Genomic DNA, 19,083 nt, shown 5'->3' with positions numbered 1-19,083 from the left:
GAGGAGGGTATCATCTCCAAAGATGGTAATAGTTTGATGTAAAATGCTTTTAAATTCCTACTGGATTCCTCAGTACACAGAGCAATACTCAGCAAAAATACTGTGTTTAAATGTTGCTTCATTCAGTAGAACACAGTAACCACCTACTTCAGGTGTGTATTTCTAGTTCAAGCCTTTGTAAATTTCAGTGAGCACTTTGGTTTCCTGTCATCATACGGTATCGTTTCTCTTCTCAGAATGATTAAAATAAACCCGGTTCCGTTGCTGTGTATACTGATGTTATCTTTTGCAACACTTCACACATTCATCACAGTGTCAGTATTTTCTTTCTGTAAGAGTGAACCCAAATGTCTTTTCTTTCAGTGGCTGGTGGCATGAACAAGCTACAATTAAAGCTGAGTGAGGCAGCTTTGCTATGATGAAATTTAAGCTGAAATAAAGGGTTTGATTGAACCTCAATACCCTGAAATGTGAATTGATGTCATCACCTGAACAAAGACAAGTGTGCTGGCCTGTGAAACCTGACAACCACCCATCAACAGACCACTCACTCATTGTTCTTTCACACTGTGATGGTCCTCTACCTCTGTTGGATTACCATAACTCAGGCTTTGCCCTGTGATAGTCACACCCTGCAGTGAGGTATCGGTGGTCAACTGTTAATGCGTACACTGACAGGGATACACACATTAAAATCCATTTTAAGAACATCAAACACGCCCACCTGATGTCATCTTTCTCATGATAAATGTTGTTCTGGAAGCTGGCCATTCGCAGTAGATCACTGCCGCGGGGGTGTCGCCAACACCAGCGCTGCAACACAAAACACAAAACACAGTCACCGTCAGCCTCTTTAACAACACATTCCATATTGTTGAAATTCCCTAAAGGCTCTCCCTGCATCTGTGTTTGGCTTATAATTTGTGTCATAGGAATGTTAATAACAGGGGAATATGTGATGAGCACCTGAGACATTCACTTTTTGTCCTATCATTTAGTTTTGAATGCAAACGCCTCCTTTCTAAAGCATTAAACAAAGAGTCAAACTTTAAGGCACAAACTTGCTTCATTCTTTGGCAGCTGGGTCTGTTGTGACCTAGAAAATCTTCCCCAGAAAATCCTCCTGAGTACTCGCTAATGCACCTTTGTTATGTTTCCTTTGTGTGCCTTCCATCTTTGGTTTTTGTGATATTTTACATGAACCAAATATTTGCACTGACACTGTTTCAAGTCCAGACCTGTTCGACTTATAAAGAACATGTAGAAACCCTGATTCAAAATGTTTTGTTAGAAATTCACAAGATATTTTAAATACAGGTTACGATTCTTAGAATATTACTGACATGTTAACACATGAATTTATACAAGGTGGCAGGTTGAATAAATTTGTCAGTACTGAGTGCACTCACAGGGATGCGTCCCTCATTGAAGTGAGCGAAGCTTTTCTTCAGCTCAGTGTCCAAAACCTTCTGTGGAACCACGATGAACCTTGGCAGACTGACAGCAAGCAGAGAGAGTGCTCAGTTTAATTGACAGGATATAAAACAGTAGTGTGATAGTAGCCATGTAAGATGTTCGTCCTTGGCTTTGCTTGCTTTCTTCTTGAGAGGTGTATTCACACGTCCCTGCAGTGTGTGGTTTGTGGTGGATGATTTGACACATTACTTCAGTTAAAATGCAACACTGAGGAAATAACATTCAGTAAAACTGATACCACAATATAACACATTTAAAGGTCTAATTTGAGAAACAGATAAAAACAAAGATGTGTGTTTATAACACTGTAGATTTGGTTTCTATTCAAGCAGGGTGTGAATTTACCTGGTGGACATCTCGAAGCGGTCATTCACGGAGCTCACTCTCCAGCCACTGGCCCCGCACCTCTCCAGCTCTTGCTCCCAGTCTAAGACAGACTCAAACCAGTTCATGTGGGTATCTCGGCGACGGTTGCTTAGAAACTGCTTCATTTCTGGGGGAGGACAGAGTGTGCGTGCAAATATTATTTTGATGCTGAATCACTTGAGCTACTATGTGTATGATATTGGATTATTTGTTATACGTGTAATAACTTTATATCCTAACAACATAACAAGAGTGAGTAATAAAGCTAATCTAATGTAAAGGGTATGCCACTTGTTTTTATCTAAAATTTATATAATTGTGGACTGAACCTATTTGGGTTTCAGACAGTTTAGTTGCCCCCTCAAAGACAAGAACTGTTGCCTTGACTTTGTGAGACTATGATAGCAATTGTTTCCTCTTTTATGATATTTTCAATGAACCAAACATTTAATTCACTCATTAAAGCAGAAGTAAGCGATCCGGTCGTTTTGGCTAATGCTGCGTTCCAGGCAGGCTTTTGAAACCGTAAATTACAGCTTCAAGTCACAACTTACGACTTTGTAGCGTACCAGGCAACCCACTCGTGTTTTTCCGACCTGTTTTACCTGTGAAAGTCACTATAACGGCCACTCGTAACTTCCGACCCGTGAACTCGTACCAGATCGAACTGGTACATCTTCACTGGTCGGAAAAACACAAGTTACGAGTTTCCTTGAACGCACCATAACAGTCCTCGTCCCTACGTCACCACATTCACGGCGTCCCTTGGCTGCACACACAGCCCTGCATGCCGTTCTCTCTCCTCATTGGATAAAAACTGTAGGATACGATAAATGTTTTCTCCTCGGCGCAGAGCAGAGTGACTGACAGACCCGTGTTTCGGTCCAAACACTCTATGTAAGTGATTGCTGTCGGAAGATATAACTATTTAAGACTTATATTAACACAAATATATCACTTACTTCTGCTTTAAGGGGATAATTAGCTGCATCAATCAAAAAAAAAAATCATAGGGTACAGTAGATGTATCTATCTAGCAGCATGGGAACATGGAAACTGAATGCATATCTGAAACTGGCTAGCCAGCAGGCAGCACAGCTGAAAGCCTGAGCCCCTGCTTCCTTTTCCACTGATCTAAATTTAGTCAGAGATCAAGAAGGAAAAAAACAACATGCAAATACAATCGGAATAATTTCAAGTACATCTAGGAAAGTGTGTCTTTGTGGCACTAAATGTAGTATTTAGTATATGTTAATACCTAACAGTGACACAACACAGTGGTGCAGTGATGTCGTCACACTTGAAGTCAAACATAATGCAGAACACTGACCACACACTGGACACACTTGACCCCCTGGGCCAGAGTTGAAGTGTAGGTCATCTAATGACTTGTTTCAGAGGGGGGCTTGCATTATTTATCCAACAGCTGACAGTCATCAAGAGCCTGGTCAGCCTAGCGTAGCTTTAACATAGCATAATGTATTGTGCAGATGGGCTCATATTTCCTTATATAGGTTGAAGCAAACAGCGAGTGGCTCGTTTGCAACTGAGCAAAACTGTTGTTTTTTTATGTAAGGAGATACAGTGTGTCCTATTTGCTGAAACAGAGTTGGTTCTGAACCTCCAAAGACACAACATTACATTTAATTACGTGGGCTTAATCTTTCCCAAACTGAGCTTTTCAATCACTGTCAAGATCAGCTCTAGAAACCCACAGAGAGCCACAGTCTTCCAAACCACTGAGAGATTTGCTCACATCTGGCCACAGTTTCAAAGACAGAATTCTTTCGTTGCGTCATTACAGAGGAGAGAATGTTTCTAATTTTGCCGAGCAGAGAGGATGTGAGCTTTATATTGTCATTATAGTCTGGACAGAAACCGTGAGCTTTCCTGTTTAATATTCACTCCGTTATTGAAGACAGGAGAAGAAGAAGAAGAAGAAGAAGAAGAAGAAGAAGAAGAAGAAGAAGAAGAAGAGCAGCAGAATGTAGAAATAAACAGAAACAAAAATAGATGAAACAAAGTTCAAGTACATTCTGTCTCCGGAGTGAAAAACCAAAGTGAGAGCAGACTTGCAGGAGTCACACCAGTAGAAAACTCTGATATGCTTCAAGCAGCCAGGGAGCCAACACACTCATACTGCCTTTCTGAATCATGTGGCCATTTGCTTCTCACTTCCACTGAGCTGTTATCTCTCTGAATATTCATCATAGAGAAAAATCAGGTACAGAAAAAACTGAAGGATTGACAGATTCAGTGACAGGTACTTAGAGCCATCGACTCTCCATTATTTTCATGTCACTGAAGTCCATACAGACACACACAAAGCAACAGTACTCAAAATAAAAAATAATTTACCCAATGACTCTACAGTGTAGTTTTTGGGTTTAGGACCAAGTTGTGTAACTGTCCACACACACATAAACACATGACATTGGTTTGTATATCAAGTCCAGTGTGTATACTTTAAAGGGATAGCTCAACATTTTGGCAAATTGTAGGTTTGTTACCCTTAATTGTTGGTGCAAGCTGCTTTTAGAACGGTGGAGCAGAGCTGTGAGCTGCTCAGAGCTACGCTACGGAGGCTCATGGGATTTCTTGGTTTCCCTCATCAAACTCATCAAATACACAATCCAAAAACTCAAAAACTCTCTGGTGGACAAGTTGTGACCTGCACATTCACCACGCTATGAGATAATAACAGAACGTTACGAGACGGAGTTGTTGGATTGTGTATTTGATGAGTTTGATGAGGGAAACCAAGAAATCCCATTAGCCTCCGTAGCGTAGCTCTGAGCAGCTCGTGGCTCTGCTCCGCCATTCTAAAAATAGCTTGCACCAACAATTAAAGGTCACGAACCTACTGCTATGACTATAGAGATTATGGCAATGGGCCAATTTGTTGATCTACCCCTTTAAGCATTATAGACAGACTGACATGGTGTTGTATCAGTGCCAGGCAGGGAATGGGTGCTTTTATAGATTCCACGGCATACATTAATGCACTCACCTACACTCCCGAGGGCAGCGTTCTGGAAAGATAAAACGGACCCTGGTTTGAGAGGCTGGTAGGTCTTGGCGATGGTGTAAGTGATCTGAGGAGGGAAACCACAGTGAGCCAATCAACATGACAAAGGTCATCAGCTTTCAACGGCGGCCGAGGGACCCGCCGCATCACATCAGCTTCTCCAGGCAGAAGTCTTCAGACTCTGACATGGCTAATGTACAGTATGACAGTAACCAGAGCCTTGGATCTGAGCCAACACACACACAGAGGAAGCTGCATGAAAATATTCACTGACCCAAGCACATACATCACTAGTAGTAAAATGTAAAATGTAGCAAAGCACAATATATCATATATCATATATATTGTGGCAAGCCAGGAGAAGCCACAGGCTCAACCCGACAGGGAAACCCCAGGCTCCGGTTAGGGGAGGTAGCAGGGGGTGTGTTCTACCCAGTGGAGGTGGTGCAGCCACTGGGAATCTGGCACTGGACACACCTGCAGCCCATCAGGTAATCAGGGGAGAAGATTTACTCCCTGCTCTCCCACTCAATCAGGCTGCTCTTCGACCAGGAGGAACGACAGGCAACAGACGTCAGAAAGCCAGGAGCCAGAGACGTGGGACTGTTTGAGTAGCCCTTGGACCCCGTGGCAAGTAACCCATGCCTCACCTCTCTCCCTCTCTCTCTGCCCTATCCAGGAGCCTGTTTCGTTGGAGACCCAGGACTGAAACCTGAGGACAAACGCCCCAGCCGGGAAGAAACCTTAGTTTACCTTTAACCCTGTGCCCCTCTCCCTCCCTTTAACTTGTCTATTAAAGACTTTTTGATTTTGCCTCATCTGTCTTGGAGTCTATTTTATGTGAATCTGGTTGCATTCTCCCCTGGGTTGCCACATTTGGTGGAGAATGCGGGCATCGTGATCCAACGCTACAGATTCACTATAAAATAGACTTCAGATGGAGGCGGCCCTGGCCCAGCTCATCCAAACCCAAGCCCAACAGGCCCATAGCCTTAAAGCCTTGCAGGATGCATTCACTGTGTTGGGAAAACACTTGGTGAAACCAGAGAGGCCAGTGGGACCCAGTAAAGTGCTAACGAAACAAAGTGCAGAAGATGATATTGAAGCTTACCTGGAGGTATTCGAGAGGACAGCAGAGAGAGAGAGGTGGCCCAGGGCAGAGTGGGCTGGCATACTGGCCCCTTTCCTAACGGGGGAAGCTCAACGGGCCTGTCAGGACCTTTCTCCCCGGGACGTCAACAACTATGACCTGCTGAAAACGACCATTTTGGCCCATTATGGCCACAACATCCCAACAAGGGCTCAGCGGTTCCATGCCTGGGCCTACGACCAGACGGCCCCCGTACGCCCCCAGGTAGCCACGTTGATACGTCTGACCCGCACCTGGTTGACCACAGGGGACGGACCCGCGGCCCTTGATAGAGTTGTTATGGACCGCTGCATTCGAGCACTACCTGCAGACGCCAAACGGTACGCCTCCCAAAGTAATCCTGAGACTGTTGATGCCCTGGTAGAGCTGTTGGAAAACCACCAGGTAACCGTTGAACTGCTGCGAAGCAACCGGGGGGAGAATCCACGTCCCGGCCGCTCTGACCCCCGGGGAGAGAAGCCGAGGGTGAGAAGGGGGGGCCAGGAGGTCCGACCTCAACCAGGGGCCAGCCAGCCGGGCCAGCCCCGGGCAACCCCCCAGACCCGACCGGCAATTATCCGGGAGCGTCGCAGATGCTTCACATGTGGTCAGGAAGGCCATCTATCGTGGAACTGCCCCGGTGATGAGGAATCGATGCCGACAGCAGAATCGGCTGTGGCCCCCCAGGAAGCGGGCGGCTATCTCACCACCTGCTGGGCTCATGAGGACATGACGGCCCCAAAACTCCCCGTTCGAATCAATGGGCAGGATACAGAGGCCCTCCTGGACTCTGGAAGTGCTGTGACCCTGTTAAGGCCCGAACTGACGACAGGACCCCAGGGGCCCTCTATCCCGGTCTCCTGTGTCCATGGGGACTCTCGGGACTGCCCCACCGCTCACATCAAGGTCCAGACCACACGGGGCACCTTTGAGTTGATCGCAGGGTTGGTGAAAAACCTGCCAGTCCCTGTACTCATCGGGAGAGACTGCCCCATATTTTGGCGTTTGTGGGGGCCAAACAACCTGAGGAAGAAACCCCGGGGCAGCGGGAAAGCGAGGCCCCGGCCTGTCTGTGCAGCTGGGGTCCCCGGCTCCTCTGGGGAGGAGACCAGTGAAGACGTTCAGGGACCAGCTGAACCTGTAGGGGCCAGGAACACTGAACCCGAAGAAGCCTCATCAGACGACAGGTTTTCAGAGGCTTTTTCTGAATTCCCCATTGTAGAGGAGGAAAGGAGGCCCCACCCAGGGCAGTTTGGAACCGCCCAGTTAGAGGACCCCAACTTGGAACAAGCCCGAAGGAACCTGATTGAAGTTGAGGGCAACCGAGTTGAAGGGGTGAGTGCAATCATCTTTCCACATTTTATGGTAAAAAATGGGCTCTTGTACAGGGTGGTTAAAAAGGGAGAACTCATTGTTGAACAGTTGTTGGTCCCAAAATGCTATGTACCTAAAGTGTTGTACCTAGCTCATTCACACCTATTAGGGGCACATCTAGGAGTAGAAAAAACGTACGAGAGAATCCTGGGCCGCTTCTACTGGCCTGGGGTGAAGAGGGCTGTCCAGGATTATTGCAGAAGCTGTGCAGAATGCCAGAAGACAGCCCCAAAGGTAAACTATCAGAACCCTTTGATCCCTTTACCCATTATTGACACGCCCTTCCAGAGAGTGGCCATGGATATTGTGGGTCCCCTCCCTAAATCCAGCAGGGGACATCGGTATATCCTGGTCCTCCTTGACTATGCCACTCGCTATCCCGAGGCTATTCCCCTACGGGCAGCTACGGCTAAGACTGTGGCCCGTGAGCTGTTCCTACTGTTTAGTCGAGTGGGCATTGTCAAAGAGGTCCTCACCGACCAGGGAAGCTGCTTCATGTCAAGAGTAATGAAGGAGATGTGCAAGCTGTTGAAGGTGAGCCAGTTAAGGACGTCTGTTTACCATCCACAGACAGATGGTCTTGTTGAACGGTTCAATAAAACTCTCAAACAAATGCTGAGAAAGATCATTGATGTGGATGGGAAAAACTGGGACCAACTAATCCCCTTTGTCTTGTTTGCCATCCGCGAAGTCCCACAGGCGTCCACAGGATTTTCACCGTTCGAGTTGCTGTACGGACGGAGGCCACGGGGCATGCTGGACCTGGCCAAGGAAGCCTGGGAACAACAACCATCTCCCCACCGCTCTATCATTGAGTATGTTGACCAGATGAAGGACCGGATGAGCATGGTTTGGCCCCTTGTTAGGGGGCATATGCAGCAAGCGCAGCAAGCTCAAGCCAAAGTCTACAACAGGAAAGCCCACGTCCGAGAGTTCAGGCCTGGTGAGTTGGTCCTGGTCCTCATCCCAACCACAGAATGCAAGTTCCTGGCCAAGTGGCACGGGCCCTATGAGGTCATGGAGAAGGTGGGTGAGGTCAACTATAAGGTGAGGCAACCGGGGAGGAGAAGAACTTGTCAGCTTTATCATGTTAATCTTCTGAAGAAATGGCATACCACTGATGCGGCCCCGGCGCCCGCCTTGACTGTTAAAATGTCCAGTTTGAATGCACAGGTACCCTTCGGCCCTCAGCTGGCACCGTCCCACCGCCAAGACCTGGTTGAACTGACAAGCCAGTTTCAAGATGTGTTCTCTGACCTGCCTGGACGTACGGATGTGATCCAACATGACATAATCACCGAGCCAGGAAAAAAGGTGAGGCTCCGGCCCTATCGCATCCCCGAAGCTAAGAGGCAGAGCCTTCGAGAAGAGGTAAAGAGAATGTTGGAGATGGGGGTCATTGAAGAATCACATAGTGCCTGGTCCAGTCCAATTGTACTCGTTCCTAAACCCGATGGCTCAGATAGGTTCTGCAATGATTTTAGAAGACTGAATGAAATCTCTAAGTTTGATGCTTATCCTATGCCTCGGGTCGATGAGTTGATTGAAAGATTAGGCCCCAGTCGTTTTGTGTCGACTCTTGACCTCACCAAAGGTTACTGGCAAGTCCCCCTCACCAACCGGGCCAAGGAGAAGACCGCCTTCGTCACCCCCGATGGCCTGTACCATTACACCGTGTTGCCCTTTGGAGTACACGGAGCCCCCGCCACCTTCCAACGGATGATGGACCAGATACTCCGACCCCATCGTGAGTATGCAGCCGCTTATATTGACGACATCATAATCCACAGCACAGACTGGACCGCCCACCTAGGCCACCTGCGGGCAGTCCTGAGAGCTCTGCGACAAGCCGGCCTGACAGCCAACCCAAAGAAATGCCGTTTGGGGCTAGAGGAGGCCGAGTACCTGGGATACACCATCGGCAGGGGTAATGTGAGACCCCAACTCCGGAAGGTGGAGGCGATCACCACCTGGCCCCGGCCGACGACCAAGCGACAGGTAAAGACATTCCTGGGTCTGGTTGGCTATTATCAATGTTTTATCCCCCACTTTGCTACGATTGCGGCCCCTCTGCATGAGATGACGAAGAAGAACCACCCTCACCGGGTCTCCTGGAGTGCTGAAGCAGAGGAAGCCTTCTCCACCCTTCAGAAGGCCCTGTGCACGGAGCCCGTGCTGGGTGCCCCAAACTTCAGCGAACCGTTCATTGTGCACGCTGATGCTTCCGGAACAGGGGTCGGAGCGGTCCTCTCACAGATCAGAGGAGGGGAGGAACACCCGGTGACCTACATCAGTCGTAAGTTGAAAAAACATGAACAAAACTACTCCACCATAGAAAAGGAATGTCTGGCTATCAAATGGGCTTTGACCAAGCTGCGTTATTACCTCCTCGGCCGACGCTTCACCCTGGTAACAGACCACGCACCACTCAAATGGTTATCAACGGCCAAGGACACTAATGCACGGGTCACAAGGTGGTTCTTGGAATTGCAAAACTTTAATTTCTCTGTTGAACACAGGTCGGGCAGGGCCCACGGAAATGCGGATGCCCTATCCAGAAGAGAGGACTGCTTGTTTGTTGGCGCTCCCAGCCCCGGCCTGGAGCTGGTGGGGGGGGTATGTGGCAAGCCAGGAGAAGCCACAGGCTCAACCCGACAGGGAAACCCCAGGCTCCGGTTAGGGGAGGTAGCAGGGGGTGTGTTCTACCCAGTGGAGGTGGTGCAGCCACTGGGAATCTGGCACTGGACACACCTGCAGCCCATCAGGTAATCAGGGGAGAAGATTTACTCCCTGCTCTCCCACTCAATCAGGCTGCTCTTCGACCAGGAGGAACGACAGGCAACAGACGTCAGAAAGCCAGGAGCCAGAGACGTGGGACTGTTTGAGTAGCCCTTGGACCCCGTGGCAAGTAACCCATGCCTCACCTCTCTCCCTCTCTCTCTGCCCTATCCAGGAGCCTGTTTCGTTGGAGACCCAGGACTGAAACCTGAGGACAAACGCCCCAGCCGGGAAGAAACCTTAGTTTACCTTTAACCCTGTGCCCCTCTCCCTCCCTTTAACTTGTCTATTAAAGACTTTTTGATTTTGCCTCATCTGTCTTGGAGTCTATTTTATGTGAATCTGGTTGCATTCTCCCCTGGGTTGCCACAATATGCATATCAGAAAAAATATATATATACTAGATTTAAAAGGAAAAAGGCTAAAACTGCATATAATAAAATAAAACACATTGATACAAGGGGAGTTCTGATATGTACAGTATATGCAATAGATGCTAGCAAGTTTAACACACCTCTATAACCTGTGCGTCAGGAGTGAGGCGGTCAAACAGGAAGCAGATGACTCTCATGTCCCTACAGTAAAGCACCAGCTCCTCTGGAGTGAACTTCAGGGAGGAGTTGGGGGTCACCAGCTTAGTCCTGTTTGGGCCGACTGCAGCAACACAGGGGAGAGAGGTACTTAGCAAACATTAAACAGATCCAGAGAGTTCTATAGTATTAGGTTACATACATACCTACAGTTCTTAGGTTAAATCTATAGTGTGTGGCTCCACTGAGAGATAAGCCTTACATGCACATTCCCAAAGATGCACTATTTATCTTGTCCCATAGGAGCTGAAGATAAACAGTATCACAGCAGACGGTTTTAAACTGTACACAGCTCTGTGTGTGTGCAAACAGGGAGTGTCATATATAATATAAATAAATAAAATAAATAAATAAATAAAATATTCTTATTGTAAAACCGAGTTAATCCACAGGCAGGGGGTTGGACTTACCAACTACAACCTTCTCTATAGACGCCAAAGCCACATCATGATCTCCTAACAGCACCGGGTCGGCATTGTCCTGCAGAAGGAACATTATTATTAGAAACAGCAATATTCAGTTCTGAATATGACATTTAAAATATTGATTCACAGTTTTTCTATTATATAAAATGTATTACCGGTAGTATATTTTACAATGTCATCTCTTAACATCACGTGGAGCAATTACACAAAGCATTTCCGGTACTTACATCAGGTTTAGGACTGTCCTGGGGAACGAAGGCCACTCTGAAGTGAGTGCAGAAGAGGGTCCCAGAGAGCCAGCCTCTTCCTTCCCTGGCAGTCAGCTTCTTCCTCACCATAACAGCTCTTTGAAGCACACACTCGCCTAGAGAGAAGAGAAGTGGCACAGAGGTTACAGGATGGAGTTTATGGGCAGCATACGTATGTCAGGAAAGGGGTTTTTATTTTTGAGCACGTTTGATTGTGAATGGTTTGACCTCTCTGAGTGAGATTGCATAACTGAAAGTGTATGGGGGGGGGGGGGGGGGGGTTGATGAGGGGGGGGGGGGGGGGGGGGTTGATGAGGGTAAACAGCAGGAAGTGTATAGACGGAGAAACAACAGGCATGGAAGTTCACCAAGAATAGGCTGCAGGGAGTGGGTGTAACAAACACCTTCAAACAAAAGGCTGAGTCCTAATGTAGCTGCTTGTTGCTGCCAGCAGTAAAGGGACAACCTTATGGATGACAATAACTTTCCTCTGAATTACATAACACCTGTTTGGTTTGTAAATAGTCACAAATAATTAATGTACACAGGTACATTCAAACTGCAGTTGAATATCAAGGTAACACAGCTTCAATGTGTGTTCAATAAATAAATCATCCATGGTCTTTAAAACTCAGTGGATAATTTAGGAGAAATGTAATAATGTGCTTTTGAAAACTTTTGACAAAACACGTAGGCTATATATTACCATTATTGTACAATTATTGGTAAGTACAAAATCTTGGACTTGGATAGCAACCAGTTGAAACTGTGACAAGTTCAGTTCAGTTTTATTTTTATTTATATCCCGAGGGAAATTGAATTTGCAGCAGGCATCATAACATAATAAGAAGATAGACAAAAGACAGCGTCAAAAACATCAACATGTCACTTAGGGGTGGGAAAAAAAATCGATATTGCAATATATTGTTGTGCTCTCTGTCGCAATAAATAATCGATACACTGACGGCAAATATCGATATTTTGTTACAACACACATTTACCCCGTTGTCACAGTCAGTACTTTTTTTTTCACCGTCAGTACTTAATCTCTCCTGTCCTTTTTGTGGGGGCGCTAATCCCGTAAATGAGGGTAAAGTAGGCGTGAGTAGCGGCAGAAGAAGAAGACCCACCCGCAAGTTGGTTTCCACTCTAAAGTGTGGACCCACTTTGGCTTTTACGAAACAGCTGACAGGAGAACACTGGATAAAGAATATAATCTGCAAGAACTGTTTTGCGAAGGTAAAATATACAGCAACCACACAGACAGGCGTATGTGTCTCTCTCTACAGTCTATGGTCTCTCTGTGTGTGTGTGAGTTACTACGGTTACCGCGACGCTCCCGTCCCCCGGATATTTCTGCAGCTTGATTTACATGATCCGGTCTGAGACATGTAACTCATGGACTGAGGAGTCGTCCACTGCGTCTGCACGTCACACCGACGGTCGTACATTTGTAGGAGGAAGTTGTAGTTGCCGTTGTTGCGGTTGTGCGCGACGTAGAGCTGCCGCTTCGACTAGTGAGTTTTTTCTTTTTTCCCCCCAATCGCCCGTTCATTCAGGGAGGACGGAGTGTGGGGGGGGGGGGGGGGGGGGGGGTTGTTGGCGCTGTCTTATACAGTAATGTTACAGAAAACCTGCATGTTTTTTCTCCTCATGTCCTACACTAGAGAACTTGTTCTTCTTATCACCAAAGAGGCTGCTCTCTCTCTCTGACAGCTGATTTTTTAAATACCATGAATGGAAAGCATAAGAAACTACATAAAACAAGTTGCTACTGACTTTTCAGTATCATAAAGCACTGTCCTGGTTTACATAAGACATGTTATTAATGTTCATGCACTTTAAAGCAGAACTATGCAACTTGGCCGGAAATAGCTCGCTCCTTCGTTGGTTTCTCTTTTTTTCCCTCTCCGGGGCTCCCCCACAGTTCTGGGAGGCACATGTCACTGTCGTAAAAAAAAAACTCGCCGCCCCACCTCCTCCACCCCCTCCCTACACGTGCTTGTGTTTACTGCTGAAGGTAGAGAGCGGTGTTTGCTAAGCACGGAGCTAATGCTAACACGGAGCTAACGCTAACAGGGAGCTAATGCTAACACGGAGCTAACGCTAATACGGCCACACACAGACAAAGACACAAAGACACAGACATACACACACACATGAATAAAGGTTCCAAAACGCGAAGGCGTGTGTGTGTGTGTCATGATGTATTACATTATCTTATAAAAGATCCATGGTGTGTGTGTGTCTGTTAGCATTAGCTCCGTGTTAGCCACAAGCCGAACTTCATCAGTACAAACATGTTTCCATGGTTTCCTCCGACTTTCCGAACTCAAACCAATCACGATTCATGACATGCATGACGTCATCTGCGTTCTTATCTCGTACTGCCGTAAGGCAGTTTCTCGCGATAGTTCTACCCATTGATGAGATTTACACCGAGACGGAGGACTGATCTTGCAAGTGCGGTTTTCAGCCAGTGGGGGGGGTGAGCGCATTGGCCTAGACCCCATTCACCTCATAATAGGTCACTCTACCATCACAGTGACTCTGAGCCACAATAATTACAGCCCAAATCCTGCATAGTTCTGCTTTAATGTCTCCAGCTGTACAGTGTTTATTAATTTGTACACTGTACAAAGTTTTGGAATAAATGCATGAGACTTTTTCCCTTTTATGTTTTTTTTTCAGTCACATATATCGTGATATATCGTTGATGAAATTTCTTGCAATATATCGAATATCGCAGATATCGTGTATCGTGATATTATCATTATCGTGGGCCAAATATCGCCACAGTATCGAATCGTGAGTTACCCATATCGTCCCACCCCAGTACAGGACTTTTAACCTTGATGTGAAGCAGGCAGGACTTGTTTTTTGTTTAAGATTTCTACATGTTTTATCCAATTGTCATGGTGTAATGTCTGTATGTTTTGTTATGATACCTGCCTAAGGACAACGGATGGAATTTAGCAACTGTGCTAACTCCGGCATGTTTATATTGATGCTTTTCGCTGATATGTTGCTTAATGTGCATTGTCCTAATCAAATAAATAAATAAAATTCAGGTGCAGTAAAGGTTTTGATAGGGCGTCATTTAATGCGCAACTGCAACGCAGAATGAAACCTTCAATCTTTCAGTTTCAGAAAAACAGGACCACATACCAGGGAGGAACTCTTTTTGCAGCTTTAATAATATTTGTCTTGCTGAACTATGTGCTGTATGTGTGCAGGACTTTATTTATAATCTAGAGATGCTGTTGAGAGTGATGAGCTCTCGTCTTTGACTAACAGGGAAGGAAGCTGAAGAAGCATCTGACATTCCAGGACAGAGCTTTCAAAACAAACCTCTTCACCCAGAGGCTCATCTAACACACACACACACACACACACACACACACACACACACACACACACACACACACACACACACACACACACACACACACACACACACACACACACACACACACACACACACACACACACACACAGATGTACTGTACATTAACACCCTCAAAGAAAAACACAAAGGAAAACTAATTCACCAAGAGACACACACACACAGAGCAGTGAGACAGCAGCACCGCAATACAAAGCCTTCGCCAGCTAGACTGTGGGTTTCCATGGCAACAGAGTCCGGGAGTAGAGTAGACGTGGAGAAAATGGCCTTTTTGTCCATGACAAGAGGATGGTTTGGCCAGACACATGGCAAGGCAAATGTTTTCGTTTCATTCAAAAGACGGGGAAAGACTTCTGCTCCCTGGAGACTGAAAAAAACAGACCGAGGAAACAGAAAATTCCTCCACTGCACATGTGGAAGGAACTAGCAGGGACCTTAAATTGAAAACGAAAGTAAAGCCCACTGTGCCCGGTTCTCTGCAGAACGCGCTTAGCTTCATGAATGTTTAGGGGATACCAACCAACACACAAACAGGAAACAGCCATTTGACACATCAAACATTTGTTTATGCTGTGAAAGAAACACCATAATTTGCTAATTACACAAGAGGAGCTGAAATCTTTGGGCGTGCTCTATTATTACGCCTATATTCCTTAGCCTCCAAAACCATGCATGAAAACCATAGGCATGGACTTGTGGAGTAAAGCTAACCACACACGATGGAGCTAGCTACAGAGATTTAAAATCCTTGGGCCCGTGAACACAAGTGAACCCTTGTTGAGAGCTTGTCTTTCAAAGGATAATCTGTGGCCTTGCATGCCTCCGTACAGTCTTCCCAGGGTGCAACAGAGCCGAAAACAATCCTGCAGCCTGTGAATTTGAGAGCCGAAGGAGAGAGGAAGAGGAAGACAGGGAGCAGAGAGAGGCCTGCAGTCCTGCTCGCACTTGACTTTGGTAATATGAGAAATCTGTACAGGTGAGTACCCCTGCCGATCCAGGGTCAGCTGTCAGACAACTGTCCTCTAATCAAATCGAATCTTTGATCATCTTGCTGGAGAACCACAGACAGAGTGACAACATGCTGTGTGAATACAGTATCACACTTTTATTTCCTCCAACACAGATTAAAGCCACACTATGTAATATTTTACATTAAGTTTAGCGCTATTTGGTTCAGTGCTTTTTGCATACTCATGCTGAAAACAAATGCTTGTCACTTCATTTATAAGTCCAAATGGATGCTGGGCATGTCAGATATAATGAAATCCCATCCAGATGTGTCTGATATATTGAGTTCACGAAAATGAGATGGATGTGAGGTTGCAGTGATTCTGACCCCTTGACCTTTAACCACCAAAATCGAATCCATTCATTCTCAAATCCAAGTGACTAAACCAAATTTGTTCCTGAGATATCATGGTCACCAGAGTGGGACACAGAGACTGACAGACAATCTGAAAACATAATTCCTGCCCAATGGTGACAGCCATGGCTGGAGGGCAGAGGCAGTATATAATATATAAACAAACAGTAGCAACAACCATGAAGAGCAATGAGACAGTTACATCAGCTGCTGACAAAATCATAGGGCAGCCAGCTGAACTGACCAACATTAAATGCTGGGCTGGAGTTGGGTTTTGACCAGTTCAAGGACAAGAGGTGAAACCACCTTCCTTAATGCTGTGCCTTGAATGGTAAATTGACTTATATAGCATTTCTCTAGCCTCTGGACCACTCAAATAGCGTTTACACACCCACACACATTCATGGTGTGCTTGATATCTTAAGTGGAGTCAGTATCTCGCCCAAGGACACTTCGACATGTGGACTGGAGGAGCAGGGAATCGAACCACCACCTGCTCTGCCCCCTTTGCCACTTAAAGAGAAATGTGAGTTCCATGCTTTTATTACACTGACATTCAACATTTACTGACATTTCTTATCTGTATTTGAATAGTAAGGCCTAACATGCAGAATAAACATTGTGGTACCAGCCCCATTTCAAATAATGCAAAGTGCTCAACTCAAACACTGAGATGTTGTTTCAAGAAGTGCTATACAGTATGTATATATAGCGTTTTGTTTCCACATTCAGTTTAAATGTGAGTTACTCCTTTAATGTTTCAGCTGCCTTTGTTGATGTTGTGGTCACTGAGTTGGACATGAGGAGAGAGAGCGACCTGGAGGATCAGCCTGAGAAAATACAGCTGAGAGACATCTGAACCACATGCTCTCGGCCTCTCTTTTTATTTGTTTTCAGCCACATTTGTTCCTCATTTTCAGCTAGAATGCGTGCTGAGCCAAAGGTTTCTGCCCTCCTCAGACCTCCAGAGGGAGGAAGAGCTGGGGAAGTCTAGGAAAGCACAGAGGTAGTGATATTGACTGACGTGCAGCTGATGAGTATATTTCTGTACAGATGACAAAAAAAAAACAATATAAAACAATATAAAAATGTCAGAAAAACCAGCCTCTATGTGTTGCAACAACCACAAACTGTGACAACAGTTTCGAACTTATTTAACCAACTTTCTTTTTGCTAAACCGGTCTTCGTAGAGTTATAGACAACTGTATATTATCAGAGGTATTCAGTAAAATGCCCCCAAAAAACTTGTGTCCAGCCATGTAGAATACACTGAGAAGTCAAACCTTCAAACCTTTTTAAATATCGAGATCAACATCCAGGTGGATATCAACGTACCAGTGTCTTGTCCATCAATCAACGAGCCACACGCCTGATTGACAGCTTTTAAATCCTGCAGTAACATAAGACTGAGGAGAAAGGGGATTGTGAAGAACTTTAGTCTGGGGGGGGGGGTCCTGGCCTCTGGGCATTGTGTGTGATTGGACAGTATACCCCATCCCCCACTCACAGCATTGAAAAGGTACATGATCTACCTATGGCTGCTGGAGCTGTCCTGACCTGTTTGCCCTCCCGCGGGCCGGCTCGGTTTCTGCGGTCCTGTGTCCTGGTGTCACATGAGAAGACGGTGGATGCTGAGCGCTGTCTGTTAACTACTGACAGAGGGGGGACGACTTCGGACATATTTCTGACTCGGTCATCCACGTGGTTTTTCTCAGCTGCTCAGCAAAATCTCATCCAGAATGTGATGATTAAGGCCCTTTCCGATCATACAACACCATCTTATAATAATAGTGTTATTGGAAGATTCTGTTTTTACACTGGGTTTACAAAGGACCCATCCTTTTGAACAGTGTGTGTTTGTTTGAGAGGGAGAGTACACTGGTGCAATGTGAGCCCTTTCACTATGACTGGTGAATCCTTTGTGTCTGAAAGTGAACTTGTTGTCACAAATCGTCTCCTCTGTTAAATGCAGACCGTGCACAGAGCCAGAGGGTTGTGTTTTTGAAAACATGCTCAAAACACAGACTAACAGTAAGTCGTTTCAGCTCGCGGAGAGGAGCTAATTTAGCTCTCGACGGAAAAAGACGAGAAGGATTCTGAAAAAGCACGAGGAGCGTTCTGCCATTACACATCTGTCTTAATATAAAACAGGTTCTCATGCACAGCTGTGTTTCCAATCTGTCTGGAATGAAGGTGGAGAGAGAGGAGAAAGAGAGGACGGGCCGGGCTGAGAGAACTGTAAGGTGTTGTTGGAGATGAAGTCAAAAGCCAGTAAAAGGGAAAAAATGTCCAGTACTGACAGTCAACATTTTCACAGTGAAATGCTAACAGCTAAGAATAGGATCTCTGTGAGTGTTTGTCACGGAGCAGCAGAGCCTGGAAAGTATTTGATGAAAACGCACTGCTGGAAAAGAAATTAGGCTGGCTAAGTGAGTGAAATAAGGAAGGAAGTGTGTGTGTGTTTGTAAAGAGTATGTACTGTACACACACAGATGAAAATATGTGTATGTGAGAGAGGTCAGTGGAAGCCCACAGGGTCCCACTGTGTATCAAAACAACAAAATACAAAAATGTTAAAAAATACAGCTCAATTAAACAACACGACTGAGAACAATTAGTAACTGAAATGATCAAAAGAGAGACTCATTATAAGAAGATGAAAGTGGGGGTGCTCTGGTGGGTGAGTGGTCAGAGAGCACGTCCCACAAGGCCTCTGGCCCGCGTGCAGGAATCAAACCCCTTCTGGGACGTACATTTACTGCGCGTCTGTTCCCCCAATTTTCTCTCCTCGTTTCCTGTCATATCTCCACTGTCCTATCTAATAAAAGGCAAAAAAGCATGGAAAAAAAAGATGAAAATAGGATATGAGAATGAGAAACAGAATTTCATCTTAAACCGA

General features: G+C 45.9%; 1 protein-coding gene across 1 annotated transcript in view; it reads right to left on the bottom strand.

The window, feature by feature from the left end:
- mtmr11 (myotubularin related protein 11) overlaps positions 1-19,083 on the bottom strand; it is a 42,282-nt gene that overhangs the window by 11,850 nt on the left and 11,349 nt on the right. The window contains exons 3-9 of the mRNA XM_083990138.1: positions 11,394-11,530; positions 11,152-11,221; positions 10,666-10,805; positions 4,853-4,937; positions 1,822-1,969; positions 1,410-1,497; positions 725-813 (exon numbers count right to left, since the gene is read on the bottom strand). Coding sequence (XP_083846264.1) covers positions 725-813; positions 1,410-1,497; positions 1,822-1,969; positions 4,853-4,937; positions 10,666-10,805; positions 11,152-11,221; positions 11,394-11,530 — 757 coding nt within the window. The remainder of the gene's footprint in view (positions 1-724; positions 814-1,409; positions 1,498-1,821; positions 1,970-4,852; positions 4,938-10,665; positions 10,806-11,151; positions 11,222-11,393; positions 11,531-19,083) is intronic.

Source organism: Trachurus trachurus, assembly GCF_905171665.1.
Source record: "Trachurus trachurus genome assembly, chromosome: 16".
NCBI lineage: Eukaryota > Metazoa > Chordata > Actinopteri > Carangiformes > Carangidae > Trachurus > Trachurus trachurus.
The sequence above is the reverse complement of the archived record's forward strand: the minus strand, read 5'-3'. Positions and strand labels throughout refer to the sequence as shown.